General features: G+C 49.9%; 1 protein-coding gene across 1 annotated transcript in view; it reads left to right on the top strand.

The window, feature by feature from the left end:
- hip1rb (huntingtin interacting protein 1 related b) overlaps positions 1–15,771 on the top strand; it is a 107,140-nt gene that overhangs the window by 32,923 nt on the left and 58,446 nt on the right. The window contains exons 2-3 of the mRNA XM_052109607.1: positions 8,351–8,414; positions 9,113–9,255. Of these exons, the coding sequence (XP_051965567.1) occupies positions 8,351–8,414; positions 9,113–9,255 (207 nt within the window). The remainder of the gene's footprint in view (positions 1–8,350; positions 8,415–9,112; positions 9,256–15,771) is intronic.

Genomic DNA, 15,771 nt, shown 5'->3' with positions numbered 1-15,771 from the left:
GAATATTCTAAACATTAAATGAAACAAATAACAATAAAATGATAAATACTTTTTGAATATAACTGTATTCTGATTACCAATTATTTAAATTGTAACTAGTGGAATACAGTTATTTAATGATTTTAAATACGGAATCCCGTTACATGTCTTCTGTTACTCCCTAACCCTGTCCAAGTTTAATGTGCAGAAACAACAAAATTTGTGAGTTGACTTCCCTGAAAAGTGTAAACACTGTGTTTGGGGGCTCGGAGATGGGAATGGGGCGTGGTGGTGGCCTCCTAGACCTCCTAGTTCACCTAAGCTTAGAAACAGCCCTGGCTGAAATTAACATTCTGCTTTGTTTGTGTATAATAGTATGTAGTAGGCTTGGGATCGATGCCTTTTTCACACATCGATAATCGGAAGATTTTCCTGATTATTACTGATATATATCAGGATTTTTTTTTCAGATATAAATAGTCCTGATTGTTGCACAATAGTATTTGTCTTTTCAAACATATTTCTCAACACAGCTTTGGTAAAGTGTAAGCGTCAGGATAAATTAAAGGGGTTTGCACATCGGATGCACTGGCAGATGACATAGCACATTCTAAAATTAGAAATAATTTTTTATTTTCTACAAAGGTATGCACAAACAGCCAATGCTCATTGTCAACATTCTCATCGTTTTTCATTAAATTCTACCCAAATCATTATCAAAGAAAAAAGATTATTTACTCTATGTATAAGCTATTTGAAAGATACATTTTCACAATAGATTAATAATGTATTTTCAGTTACAAGTATGTTGTTTTGTGGTTTGACAGCTTGAATGAAAGACCCATTCAAGGCTACATACAGAAAAATTTTATAATAAACATTGCTATTTCTAATCGTACAGTTTGCGCATTTACAACTGTTTCACTAACATGCAAACTCATCAATGTCACTTCGTTCATTCTTGAAGAAGTACCAAAACTTTCATAACTTTGGGCAACCATCTCCTATGCCACTTAAGCTTGTCCTGTGTGTGTTTGTGTGTGTGTGCTTCAGTAAATGTTATATCATCCTCTTGTGATGAAAACATAATTACACCAGACTGTTAAATTGAGGCCATCTAAGTGAACTGGAAAGCACGCAAATTGGGCTTCTACTTTGAATTGATCGTATAGATGTCAGCTAATTTTAATATATCGATCCCTCTGAAATATATTGATAAAATAACACGCTGCACAATAATCAATATATCTATATTTTATGACATCCCTAGTATTTAGTACTTAATGGTCTACTTTTGGACAGGCAGAAATTATATCACAAGTCAATTGACATTTTCTGCTATTTTCCTGGTGTTCCCCATCTGTTGCTCACTTCGATGTTGTGTCGAAGAAGCGACACTAGGGGTCTCTCTTGAGCGCCGAATATGCCTCTGATCTATGCTTCGGTCGCGTATGCAGTCAGCTGCGAGTTACACACCCGTTCCTGTTCCTCTGACGCTGCCTGCTGTTGAATTCTACAGCGCATTACAGTTTCTGGATACGGTTGATTTCTCCCCACCTCTGACGGTCATAAAAGCTGCCTTGCATGCCTGGGCTGCGATTACACTCAGGCAGCGTTTTATGAATGGTCTATGTTCTCAGTGCGAGAACATAGTCATGACAGCATTGCGGTCGCGGCTTTCTTTTGTCATGAGAGAAAGCCACTTCAGCCGCCCCCCGTGCCTCGCCTCCTTCCTACGGGATTGGGGCAGGCGCCGCGGGCGATGAAGGCGATTTGAGGACAATGACGGGCTCCGTTCGCTGGGTAAATCCCCTCGAACCACCCACTACCCGGAACGCTTGCTTGCTTCCGTCCGAGCTCGGGATGAGTGATTTCTCTCAAATGGTTTATGTTCTCAGTGCAAGAACATAGACGTGGAAGCATTGCGGTCGCAGCTTTCTTTTGTCATGAGAGAAAGCCACTTCAGCCACCCCCCGCACCTCGGGCGATGGAGGCGATTTGGAGATAATGATGGGCTCCGTTCGCTGGGTCCCCTCGAACCACCCACCTCCCCGGCACGCTTGCTTGCTTCCGTCCGAGCTCTGGATAAGTGTGGCCCACTTCGCGGCCGGCCTGCCGGTCCCTTAAGCTCCCAGAATTGGATGACGACATCGCCGCTGCATCGGAGAGCGTTATAGCGGCGTCTGATGCTGATGACTCGTCTGGGCCGCCACCTTTGGGTCTGCGCGCCCAGTCTGAGCCTGACGCACAGAGGTCCACCGCAAACGCGAGGCTGGACCGGAAAACCCTGTCCCCCCCCTCACAGCTAATTGATTGGTTCTGCGGGCATGTGCGCCACTCACAGCCGTGTCTTTCACTTCCTAATCCGTCATGCTGGCTGCCCAGGACCATCCGACTCGGTTACGCAATTCAGTTTGCCAGGCCTCCGCCCCCCTTCGTGGGCGTCTGCTTTACCGCAGTGCACGGGAAATAAGCCAAATCCCTGCGTGTGGAAATCGTCTCGTACTCAAAGACGAGATAGAGCCTGTCCCATCAACCGAGATGAAGAAGGGTCCCTACAGCACTTACTTCATCGTACCCAATGAAGCGCTGCGGTCTTGAACTTGTGAGTTTTTCAACCGGGCTTTGCACAAACTCCCATTCAAAATGCACAAGCAAGAACACATTTAAACTTGCGTCCGGCATCTAGATTGGTTCGCAGCGGTAGACCTGAAGGATGCATACTTCCACATCTCAATTCTGCCTCGACACCGTCGCTTCCTACGGTTCGCGTTCGACGGCCAGGCGTATCAGTACGAAGTCCTCCCCTTCGGCATGTCTCTGTCCCCTCGCGTCTTCACGAAAGTGCTAAAATGCCTCAATGCTTTCAGGCCGGGCACATCGGTCCCTTTAAAACCTTTCCAGAAGCTCCTGGGGCATATGACATCCTCTGCGGCGGTCGCGCCACTGGGGTTGATACATATGAGACCGCTTCAGCACTGGCCCCGCCTGCTGCCAAACTTCAAAACCCTGGACAGACCTCTTCTTTTTGCAGACAGGAGTCCCCTTGCAGCAGGTGTCCCGATGCGTCCTGGTCACGACCCACGCCAAATTGGGTCCGGGCACCGCAGCGGGCCATTGGAAAGGGGCCCCGCTGCGCTGGCACATCAGTTGCCTAGAGTTGTTGACTGTTTTCTTTGCCCTGCGGAAGTTTCTCCCGTTAGTTCGAGACAAACATGTCCTAATCAGGTCAGACAGCACCACCGCGGTAGCGTACATAAATCGCCAAGACGGCGTACACTCCCGCCATGTCACGACTCTCCACATGCAGAGTTTTAGACGTTCTGAGCAGCTCTTTGTCTGCTTTGGTGGACAGCGGAAAGGGAACGCCATTTCATTGGCCTATCACACCCAGACCCTTGCGGGTCCGAGCACACTCAACAAGGAGTGTTGCGTCCTCGTGGGCACTGGCCAGGAGCACCTCCCTGGTAGACATATGTAGAGCAACGGGTTGGGCAACACCTAATACCTTTTTTTTTTTTTTGATCCAAGATGGCGGCGCGGTAGCACGCAGCGGCCACTCCGGATCCACAATGGTGCTATTTTTGTTAAAAAAGCCCGACTTTTGCAACACATGGACATCGGAGCAACCAGTGTTCGTTCTACCATCGCCAGACACTACTCAAATATAAGACTCATGCAAAAACCAAGCTGCATGATGACCTGCAGGAGGCGCTACGCGTACTCGGCTTGCTGCGGAGACCAGGCCTCCAGCCCTCGGCGTCACCTGATGCCGGTGGCCGGGAGAGGACGTCGTAGCGGTGTGCGAGAGCGAAGCGCGGAAAGAGGGCGAGGGTCCATGCTAGGCTAAAAATAAACCCTAGCCGGCCGGCTCTCCCGTCTATCCTGCTCTCAAATGTTTGCTCCCTGGACAATAAACTGGACTATATCCGACTCCAGCAGGCTACGCAGCGTGAGTTTAGAGACTGCTGCGTCTTTGTTTTCACGGAGACGTGGCTCAGCGACAGAGTTCCGGATGCCGCCATTCAGCTAGACGGGCTCGCCTCATTTCGTGCCGACAGAAATACAGCTCTCTGCGGTAAGACTTGCGGTGGTGGCTTGTGTGTTTACATCAACACGGAATGGTGCAAGAACTCTATGCTAGTCTCTAGTTACTTGTGGAGCTTGTGACTGTTAGATGCAGACCTTTTTATCTACCACGGGAATTCACCACTGTTTGCATAACCGGAGTTTACATTCCCCAGCGCTAACGCTAAGGAAGCTCTGTGAACTGTATGGGGCTATGAGCGAACTGCAGAACGCTCACCCCGACGGACTGTTTATTGTCGCCGGAGATTTCAACCATGCAAATCTCAAGACAGTGCTCCCTAAATTCCATCAGTATGTGGACTTTGCAACGAGAGGGGCGAACGCGCTTGATCTTGTTCAAGCCCCGCCCCCACCTCGGCTACTCAGACCACAACTCTGTTATGTTAATTCCAGCATACAGACCGCTCGTCAGACGCACAAAACCGCTTCAGAAGCAGGTGAAAACCTGGCCAGCAGGAGCCATCTCTGCTCTTCAGGACTGTTTTGAGTGTACTGACTGGCACATGTTCAGGGAGGCTGCAACATATGACGATTCTACCAACTTGGAGGAATACACAGCATCAGTGACCAGCTACATCAGCAAGTGCATTGATGATGTCACTTTCTCCAAGACCATCACCACACACTCCAACCAGAAGCCGTGGATGACTGCGGAGGTGCGCACGCTGCTGAGGTCCGAGACTCCGCCTTCAGAGCAGGCGATAAGGCAGCCCTAAGAACAGCTAGGGCCAAACTGTCACGGGCAATCAGAGAGGCAAAGCGCCACGCCCAGAGAATCCACAGTCACTTCCAGGACAGCGGTGACACGCGCGCATGTGGCAGGGCATCCAGGCCATCACCAACTACAGGACAACATCAGTTGCCTGTGACAAAGATGCCTCCCTTCCAGATGCGCTGAACGACTTCTACGCTCGGTTTGAAGTGCAGAACGACGTGATGGCGAGGAAGTCCACCCCTCCTCCCAACGACCAGGTGCTCTGTCTTACCACGGCAGATGTGAGGAAAACTCTACGTAGAGTCAACCCACGGAAGGCTGCTGGACCAGACAACATTCCTGGCAGAGTGCTCAGAGGATGTGCAGACCAGCTAGCAGATGTTCTTACCGACATCTTCAACATCTCTCTGAGCAGCGCCGTTGTTCCAACGTGCTTCAAGGCCACCACCATCATCCCCATGCCAAAGAAGTCTTCAGTGTCCTGCCTCAATGACTACCGTCCCGTCGCGACTTACACCCATCATCATGAAGTGCTTCGAGAGGCTCGTCATGAGGCAGATTAAGACCCAGCTGCCCCCTCACTAGACCCACTGCAGTTTGCGTATCGTTCAAACCGTTCAACGGACGATGCCATCACCACAACCCTCCATCTGGCCCTCACCCACCTAGACAATAAGGACTCATACATTCGAATGCTGTTCATAGATTTCAGCTCAGCATTCAACACAATCATTCCCCAGCACCTGATTGGAAAGCTGAACCTGCTGGGCCTGGACACCTCCCTCTGCAACTGGATCCTGGACTTCCTGACTGGGAGTCCTCAGTCAGTCCGGATCGGGAACAGCATCTCCACCACCACCACACTGAGCACTGGGGCCCCCAGGGCTGTGTGCTCAGTCCACTGCTGTTCACTCTGCTGACTCACGACTGTGCAGCAATGCACAGCTCGAATCACATCATCAAGTTCGCCGATGACACGACCGTGGTGGGTCTCATCAGCAAGAACAACGAGTCAGCATACAGAGAGGAGGTGCAGCGGCTGATCGAACTGGTGTAGAGCCAACAACCTGTCCCTGAATGTCGACAAAACAAAAGAGATGGTTGTTGACTTTAGGAGAGCACAAGGTGAACACACTCCGCTGAACATCGACGGCTCCTCTGTGGAGATCGTCAAGAGCACCAAATTCCTTGGTGTTCACCTGGCGGAGAACCTCACCTGGTCCCTCAACACCAGCTCTATCACCAAGAAAGCCCAGCAGCGTCTCTACTTTCTTCGAAGGCTGAGGAAAGCACATCTCCCAACCCCCATCCTCACTACATTCTATAGAGGGACTATTGAGAGCATCCTGAGCAGCTGCATCACTGCCTGGTTTGGGACTTGCACCGTTTCGGACCGCAAAGCCCTGCAGAGGATAGTGAGGACAGCTGAGAAGATCATTGGGGTCTCTCTTCCCTCCATCAAAGACATTTACAAAAAACACTGTATCCATAAAAGCAACCAGCATTGTGGACTGACCCCACACACCCCTCACACAAACTCTTTACCCTCCTCCCGTCTGGCAAGAGGTACCGAAGCATTCGGGCCCTCACGGCCAGACTGTGTAACAGCTTCTTCCCCAAGCCATCAGACTTCTCAATACTGAGAGACTGGTTTGACACACACGTGTCCTGAGTTGCACTTTAATAACTGTCACTTTATAACTGTCTGCTACCTCAATAACTGCTATGTGCATAGAACACTATCTCATAGTATGTTATGTTTACATTTTTAGAAACTGTCATCTTTTTGCACTACTGAGTACTGGTCGGCGCTGCACTGTCTATTGTCCTGTTCATTGTCAGTAATTTGTTGTACTGTCCTGTACTTTTTGCACATGTTTGCACGTGCACTTTATATAGGTATATATAGGTAGTTTATATAGGTATTTTATTTCGTTGTGTAGTCTCATGTGGTCCTATGTTGGTCCTTTGTTGTTTTTATGTAGCACCATGGTCCTGGAGGAACGTTGTCTCGTTTTGCTGTGTACTGTACTAACTGTATATGGTTGAAATGACAATAAAAACCACTTGACTTGACTTGACTTGAGTGTTTTCTCAGGTCCGAGCTGGTAGAACTCGGTAACATGCTGACGGACTGGCCGGGTGGATTGCTTGCACCTAACGCCCTTTCCCTTGGTTGAGGTAAAACTGTGCACTTTCTCTCCCAGGAGATTCCATGTATTTGATCCCTGGACGACGACTCCTTAGCCCCATGGGTCCGCAATTCGGCGGGGGAATTCACTGACCCAATCCACTAAAGGGTACTCAAATATACCCAGTACTGGAATAAGGTGCTCCACAGGTCGGGACTCCTGCGTGGACTCCTCCTGTGTGTATTTTCCACAGTATGTCCCCTTGCGAGTGGACCCGTATCTCCCTTAGGCAGTTCCAGCTGCCCTCCGGTCGCCATGCTGTAGCAACTCCCCCCTCCATGAGGCGGGATCTACCACCGCGCCATTTTTTCCACATGTGACCTGAGTGGCCCATGTGACGTATTTTTCCACTTACCTCCCTGTTCCTGGGCAGGTGTTGTCTCCGTAGGGTATTTTCCCCCTGAAAGAGTAAGAAACTGGGTAAGACTCCCTTCCCACGATGCGTGTAAGGGCCCCAGCCACTTTGGCTCTATGCGGGAAACATAGAGAGAAAAGAGGCCCGGCTAGGCTCGGCCCATTCCCAGATTGGCAAGCATCGCCTTGTTCCCCTGCTTAGGGTAACCAAAAGGGTTCCGACGTCTTTTTATGGGGCATTGGGGAAGGGTACGTGTAGTCTGACACAACTAGTCGCCTTTGCACGTAAATATACCTGCCCGCTCTTGTATCAGCAGTACATGTTTACGTCTCAGTGCATGGCGTGATTTGAATTAGACCTCTAGTGTCGCTTCTTCAACACAACGTTGAAGTGAGCGACAGACAGGGAACGTCTAGGTTACGGATGTAACCTCTGTTCCCTGATGGAGGGAATGAGACGTTGTGTCCTCCCGGACCATTTCCAGATCCTCAGAAAAATCCTGAATTAACTCGACGTATTTGCCCACTTTCATGCCCGTATGTCCGGGGGCGGGGTATGCAAATACTGTCTGCCTAATTCCCATTGGCCTTTTTTTCATAGATCAGAGGCATATTCGGCGCTCAAGAGAGACCCCTAGTGTCGCTTCTTCGACACAACGTCTCCTTCCCTCCATCGGAATATAATTTTTTTGTTTAATGTCATGGTATTATTTAACAGTGGCAAGCCTTTTCCTCTCATCATATTCAATTCAGAATATTTTAGTGCAATGTTCTGAGAATGCAGACGTACAAGAACCATTAACAGAACAGAACATCATGAAAACATTCTGTTCAGAACAGTTCTTATTAAGAACTGGTCCTCAATTCTCAAAACTACCTCTATCACAGACATGTTCTTTCTCTTACAAGCTGGTCAATTTACTTAGCAGACATGTAATCAGCATTAGCACACAAAGCATGACAATTACTTGTCATTTTCCCTAGTAATTTTTTTCTTTCTCTCTTGTCTTTTTCTCCATAGCTCAGCAGTATCAGTAAGGCCATCAACTCCACAGAGACACCGCTGAAGGAGAAACATGCACGCAGTATCCTTAATGCCACCAAACAATCCATTTATTTTTTTTGTTTCATTTATTATCAACTTTCTTATTCATATTAAAATGTTGTTGATTAATTGGTAACCTGTTTTCAAGTCGTTGCTCAAAGGTAACAGGCATATAGCATCTCAGTCTGGTGTAACAAAGCACCAAAGTATAGTATAAAGAGCAGTGCTGGTCATTGTATGTGTTATTTAATGGGTTTAAAAGTGAAAGTGTGGACATTTACCATGTTCTCAAATATTTTAAGACAGAAACAAGTTTTGAACCTTCCAAAAATGGTAAAAGAAATGATCTCTCAGATGAAGCGATGCTTCACTAAGCCTTACTTTACTGATCATTCCTGTCTGTTTGCATAGTTTTAAATACATTTTTTCAGAAATGATCTGAAAATATGGGAAAAGGTTTCTGTCAGAGCACCTGTAATAGTGACACAAGAAACACAGAGAAGTAAAAAAATCTAATAATCAAATTTAAATTTCTTTAAAATAAAAAAGGTGGAAAAAAGCATTGTAATGTCACATTGTAATGTTTCATTTTGTGAAAATTGCACTATTCAAGGAAACATCCTATTCATTCCTGTTAGATGTTATAACTAAACAATGGGGGAGTGTGAGTGAACTTGCGGGTGAGTTTGATATGTTTATCAATAGTTTTTGACATCTTTTCCTTAGTGCCTTGTTCAGGAATTATTTTGGGAACGCACAGAGAGAAGGGGGCTTACACCTTCTGGTCATATGCCATCGGCCTACCCTTACCAAGCAACGCCATCCTCAGCTGGAAATTCTGTCATGTGTTGCACAAAATTCTGCGGGATGGCCACCGCAATGTAAGCATGCTTCTTTTTGCATCTGTCCATAACTGTATACTCAAATATAAAAGCATCTCTTTCATAAGAGTTTGTCTTTCTCAACAGTCTACAACCAACAGCGTTTTTCTGTTTTCACTCAAACCCTGCAAAAAATGTGTGTATGGAAATTATTTTATCTATCAGATTAAATTTCACCATTTAAGGGTGAATGTGACCATGTCTTCAGTCTTTTGATCAGATAAAATCAGAGACTCATAGTAACTATGTTCTGAATATTTTTGTGTTAGCAACTAGGTTTCTATTTTCAATTTTTTTATCTAATTGTGTAGGCCTTATTGTTCAGAACAATGGGATCTTTGCAAGACCACCAGGGTGTTTGTTTTCAACACACATTTACATGATATAAATAAAGAAATCTCATTAATTATATAGAGGTTAACCAAAACCCTAATCCTAACTCTAAAGAAAAACTTTTGCATTGTTAGAATAAAAACTTGTAGTTCTCTTACGAGAGGTTCTCTCGTATTGCGTAAGCTAGCTTACGCTACGGGAAAGATTAATCTTTTCTGAGATATTGAAGCCAAAAAAATTATCCTTAATTTTTGTATCCATTGTCAACGCACTGCGGCAGCTGCAGACCTTGAGCGGGCTAGCTAGCGAGCTCATAGGTTGCTCTGCGGCAACTGCTGCAGCCTATAGACGAGCTTGGGCGAACTCGCATCCAATGAGAAGCGTCCGCGCGCTCACTGCATCAAAGCCCGCCAAAATGGGCGTGACTTGAGTGCATATAAGCGTAGTTCGTAGGCTGGAACCCTGATTTTCATCTCTTCAGCGAAGCTCTTCGCATCGCTGACCTGGAAGCCGCGTCGCCGTTCGAGGGGCATCAAGCAAGTGTGGACAGCGCTAGAAGAAGCCGGCCGTCTCAGCCACCTTCAGCCATCCTGCGAGCTACGCCATCCGACGACGTATCCTTTTATTCAGCAAGCTAGATCTCAAGAACTATTCACAAAAGAGTACGAGCATCTTTTTCAAGATGCCTCGCTCCACTTGCGCCTCATGTCGCGCCCTTCTCAGCACAGGAGACCGCCACATCATCTGCGCTCTCTGCCTGGGACTGGGGCACGCAGAGCTCGCCCTCACTGAGGGCGGATGCGATTTCTGCGAGGAGCTACCGATGTCGACCCTGCGGGCTCGACTCGAAGCGCTCAAAGCAGAAACCGCTGCGCCGCCTTACCTTCAGCCGCGCAGGAAGAAGCACCGCTCACAAAGGCTGCCGGAAACTGTGGTTGAAGCGACTGCCTCGCCGGAGCCTCTCCCTCGAGCATCGCTTTCACCCTCCCCGCCCCGGGGCCGCGCAGTTGCCGCCAGCGGCCACACTGCTGCCATCTCGGATGACGAGGCGGAGGATAAGGGCCGCTGTTCCATCATGGCTCGGACAGCGAGGAGTGGTCAGGCTCCCAAGCCTCCTCCTCGGCCCAGAAATCCAGCAGGACCCGCGCCGGAGTCGAAGGGGAGTTAACACGCCTCCTCACACAGGCCGTCGACCGCCTCGGGCTCGAGTGGTCACCGCCCCCTGAGCAGGCACCCAACAGACTCGACGGCTGCTTTCTTCAAAGCCATCGCCGCTCTACACCCGCGGCCGGGCCGCCCCTTCCTGCCGGAATTACACACGGAGCTTGCAAAGTCGTGGAACGCTCCTTTTTCAGCCAGGTCCCGTTCCCACGTCTCCACCTCTCTCGCGTCGGTGGATGGCGCCACTGAGAGAGGCTACTCCTCCATCCCCCCGGTCGAGGACTCGGTAGCAGCACACCTTTGTCCGCCCTCCGCGAGATGGCGTTCCAAGCCTGTGCTCCCATCTAAGGCCTGCAAAGCGACTTCCGCCTATGTTGGCCGCGCCTATTCCGCCGCCGGCCAAGCCGCATCTGCTCTGCACTCAATGGCCGTTTTACAGATCCTACAAGCAGACCTTCTTCGAGTGGGATGAGAAAGGCAGGCACCCAGAGGCTGTTACTGATCTACTGGCGCGACAGACCTCGCCCTTCAGGCTACCAAAGCTGCAGCCCAAGCTCTAGGGAAGTGCATGGCCTCGCTGACTGTGACCGAGAGACACTTGTGGCTAACACTAGCCGACATGGGAGAAGCAGAGCGCTCCACGTTCCTCAACGCACCGCTCTCTCCGACCGGTCTCTTCGGCTCCGCGGTGAGTGGCATTGTTGACCGCTTCTCAGAAGTCCAGAAAGCCACCCAAGCCATGAACCTCTTCCTGCCGCGTCGCGCTAGCTCCTCTGCAGGCCGCTCACGTGATCAGCCTCCTGCACGAGCCTCTTCACAGCGCCCAGTTCAACAAACTCAGACTTCTCAGCGTCGACAGGGCGGCCGCCCTCGATCAGCGCTCAGACAGCCGCCGCAGACCGCCGCCCCGCGGGCCTCGATCTAAGGTAACGCTGAAACCCGAGCAGCCGAAGTCTTCCTAACTGTGTTGAACAAGCGACGGCTCAGTCCCGCCGCGGCGGACCACCGTCAAAGCTTCGCCCCTGTCAGTCCCCTTCTCTCAGGCTACTGCAGTGGTGAATTTAGCAGCCAACAAGTCGGTGACACTGCCCGCTTGCCTGCACTCAAACGCCGTTTTCACGGCGACCCAAATAAATCTTGTAAATAGCAAACATGTCTTATGTGTAGAAAATGTGCCCACAACCCAGTGTTCACCCCTACACACAAGCATAACACATCCCGTGCCCCTATCAGAGCACGCTCTCATAAAGCGGTTACGAACCGCTCGAGCGTCAGAGTCAATGAAGGCGCCCACAAATGCGTGCGCGTCCATTCTCTGGCCGTTCTGTCACACGACCAGCCCTATGTGTAGAAAATGTGCCCACAATCCAGTGTTCACCTCTACACACAAGCACTGCATGTCTCGTGTCCCCACATGTCTCGTGTCTTGTTCCCAAGAAAGACGGCGGCCTCAGACCCATATTAGATCTCATGGTTTTGAACAAGGTGCTTGCAAAAAGACCGTTCAAAATGCTTACAATCAGGAAACTCCTCGCGCATGTGCGCCAGGGGGACTGGTTTATTTCTCTCGATCTGAAAGATGCATACTTTCAGATTCAGATAAATCCCCGTCACAGGCCATTCTTGAGATTCAGCCTTCGACGGCCAGGTTTATCAACACACCGTCCTTCTGTTCGGCCTGTCCTTAGCACCCCGTACTTTCACGAAGTGCATGGATGCGGCGCTCGCACCCCTGCGGAGTCAGGGTTTGCGAATTTTTAACTATTTGGACGACTGGCTGATTATGGCACAGTCACATATGGAGCTTCTGTCTCACAGAGCAGTTCTCCTCAGCCATCTGAACAGTTTGGGTCTTGCAGTCAATTGGACCAAGAGCTCACTACAGCCCAGTCAGACAATTTCCTTCCTTGGAATAGAACTAGACTCCGTGGCAATGACGGCTCGCTTATCTACACAGCGCGCTGTGTTCAGCGACTAGCCGCATCTTTTCAGATGAACAGCCTCACGCCTCTGAAGAAATTCCAGAGAGTGCTAGGTTACATGGCCTCAGCCGCAGCAGTACTTCAGCTGGGTTTACTGCACATCGCCCGCTTCAACATTGGCTAAACACCCGCGCGTCTCGCCGGGCTTGGGCCACAGGCCGCCAGCCCATCAAGGTGACTCAGACCTGTATTTCAGCTCTGCAGCCCTGGACAGTGGCCGAATGGTATCAGCGGGGAGTGACAATGGGAGCTGTATCTCGCCGAAAAGTCATCTCGACAGACGCGTCCAACACGGGTTGGGGCGCGGTCTGCGAGGGCTCTCCGGTTTTCGGCCTATGGTCAGTTCAGGAAAAGCTCCTTCACATAAATTGTCTGGAAATGATAGCGGTCGAGTACGTGCTTGTGGGCTTTCTCCCGGTCATTCAGGGTCACCACGTTCTGGTCCATTCGGACAACAGATCTGTGGTATCCTACCTAAACCGTCAGGGCGGTGTCAGATCCAGGAACCTATTCCATCTGACGAAACGCATACTGAGTTGGTCCCAGTGCCACCTGCGCTCGCTGAGGGCGACGCACGTGCCAGGCCACCTGAACGACGGCCCGGACAGACAGTCCAGAGACAATATTCCCCCAGGGGAATGGTCCCTGCACGCTCAAACAGTCCAGACGTTATGGCACCTATTCGGCAGAGCAGAGATAGACCTCTTTGCGTCCAAAGAGAACTCTCACTGCCCAATATTTTTCTCGAAAAGCGAGGACGCGCTGGCCCAGGACTGGCCCAGACGCCCGCTTTACGCCTTCCCTCCCGTCTCACTATTGCCACAGGTAATGCAGAGGATCAGGGAAACGCATCACTCGGTGCTCCTCATAGCCCCGCGTTGGGAGAATCAGACATGGTTCCCGGAGCTTACGCAGCTGTCACTGACAGCGCCGTTGCCCACCCCAGTGAGAGCAGATCTCCTCTCTCAAGCTCGCGGCACAATCTGGCATCCCCACCCAGAGCGCTGGGCGCTGCATGCGTGGGTGATCAACGACTACCCGTCGCTCTGCCAGAAGGAGTAATAATCACCATCATACACGCTAGAGCCCCTTCCACGAGAAGACTCTATGCGTCAAAATGGTCTGTGTTCTCAAAATGGTGCACCGACAGAGACCTGGACCCGCGGACATGTGGGGTGTCGTCGCTGCTCGTTTTTCTACAAGAGCTGCTGGATAAGGGCAGATCCCCATCCACGCTCAAAGTGTATGTGGCGGCCGTTGCGGCGTTCGCTGAACCCCTGCACGGCCAGTCATGGGGTAAAAACGAGCTGGTCATCCGCTTCCTCAGGGGAGCTAGAAGGATGAACCCCCGCGCTCCCATCGGTTCCTATCTGGGATCTTTCTATAGTTCTCAAAACTATGAAAGCCCCCCCTTTCGAACCACTTCAATCCGTAGATTTGAAATACCTTTCACTCAAAACCGTTTTTCTGACTGCCCTGTCATCAGTCAAACGTGTGGGAGACCTTCACGCGCTGTCTGTCAGCACTGCGTGTCTTGAGTTTGGACCAAGTGACTCCAAGGTCATTTTAAAGCCTAGACAAGGCTATGTTCCCAAGGTGATCGGTACTCCTTTCAGAGCACAGGTCATTTCCCTATCGCCGCTGCCAGCACCCGATAGCGAACGCGACGCCAATCTCCTTTGCCCGGTCAGAGCACTGAGATTGTATACTGCGCGCTCCGCTGCTTTCAAACGCTCTGAGCAGCTTTTCGTTTCGTTCGGAGGGCGCACCAAAGGTCTTGCCGCCTCGAAACAGACACTATCTAGATGGATAGTGGACGCTATTGCTGCTGCATACGCGTCAAAAGACCTGCCATGCCCGTTGGGCATTAGGGCTCACTCCACTAGAGGCATGGCATCCTCGTGGGCATGGTCCAGCGGGATTTCCATTCACGACATATGTGTGGCAGCGGGATGGACTTCCCCCTCCACCTTTGTCAGATTTTACAATATGGACTACTAAAACTACTAGCGGTACTACCCCTGGTGAGCTGCACTGATGGGGCACATTCCACACAGACCGGCACCGGCGCTCTGTCGTTCCCTTCCCACTATGTGCTTATGTATTACACAATCAATGACCCGCATTCTTGCCGGCCAAATATTATTTTCCCACTCATAAGGGCTCCCCCGGGTCCCCCCTTAATTCCCTGGGGCTCATACAGTGGATGCTTGGCGCGCACGGCGTTGACAATGGGTTCCCGTAGCGTAAGCTAGCTTACGCAATACGAGAGAACCTCTCGTAAGAGAACGTATCGGTTACCTAACGTAACCTCGGTTCTCTCTAGATGAGGGAATGAGTATTGCGTAGCCGGCCGTGCTTCAGCGCCACGGCGATTTTTCGCTTCAGTCAATGAAAACCAGGGTTCCAGCCTCACGAACTACGCTTATATGCACTCAAGTCACGCCCATTTTGGCGGGCTTTGATGCAGTGAGCCGCGGACGCCTCTCATTGGATGCGAGTTCGCCCAAGCTCGTCTATAGGCTGCAGCAGTTGCCGCAGAGCAACCTATGAGCTCGCTAGCTAGCCCGCTCAAGGTCTGCAGCTGCCGCACTGCGTTGACAATGGATACAAAAATTAAGGATAATTTTTTGGCTTCAATATCTCAGAAAAGATGAATCTTTCCCGTAGCGTAAGCTAGCTTACGCAATACTCGTTCCCTCATCTAGAGAGAACCGAGTTTACGTTAGGTAACCGATACGTTTTTTAATCCATTTTATTTATGAATTCCCTTTTAATTGTGATTGTCTATTGGCAATCCTAGAATGTTTTTCTTTTTTTTCTTTGAGAAGAAGTGGAATATGGGGGAAACAGGGTCGGGTGCACCAGCTATACATAAGTTACAACTTAGCCTAATTGTGGAATGAATGGGCACTAAGTCCAGTACTACTAAATATTTGAGCATTGCACAATTATATTTAGGTGGAATGTATTTCTACATATAAACTAAATATTTACAGAAGTCCTGTTCGTTGTGCCGTATGGGCCCAACCGTTCTCAG

The sequence above is a fragment of the Xyrauchen texanus genome, chromosome 3 (genome assembly GCF_025860055.1).
Source record: "Xyrauchen texanus isolate HMW12.3.18 chromosome 3, RBS_HiC_50CHRs, whole genome shotgun sequence".
Taxonomy (NCBI): domain Eukaryota; kingdom Metazoa; phylum Chordata; class Actinopteri; order Cypriniformes; family Catostomidae; genus Xyrauchen; species Xyrauchen texanus.
The sequence above is the reverse complement of the archived record's forward strand: the minus strand, read 5'-3'. Positions and strand labels throughout refer to the sequence as shown.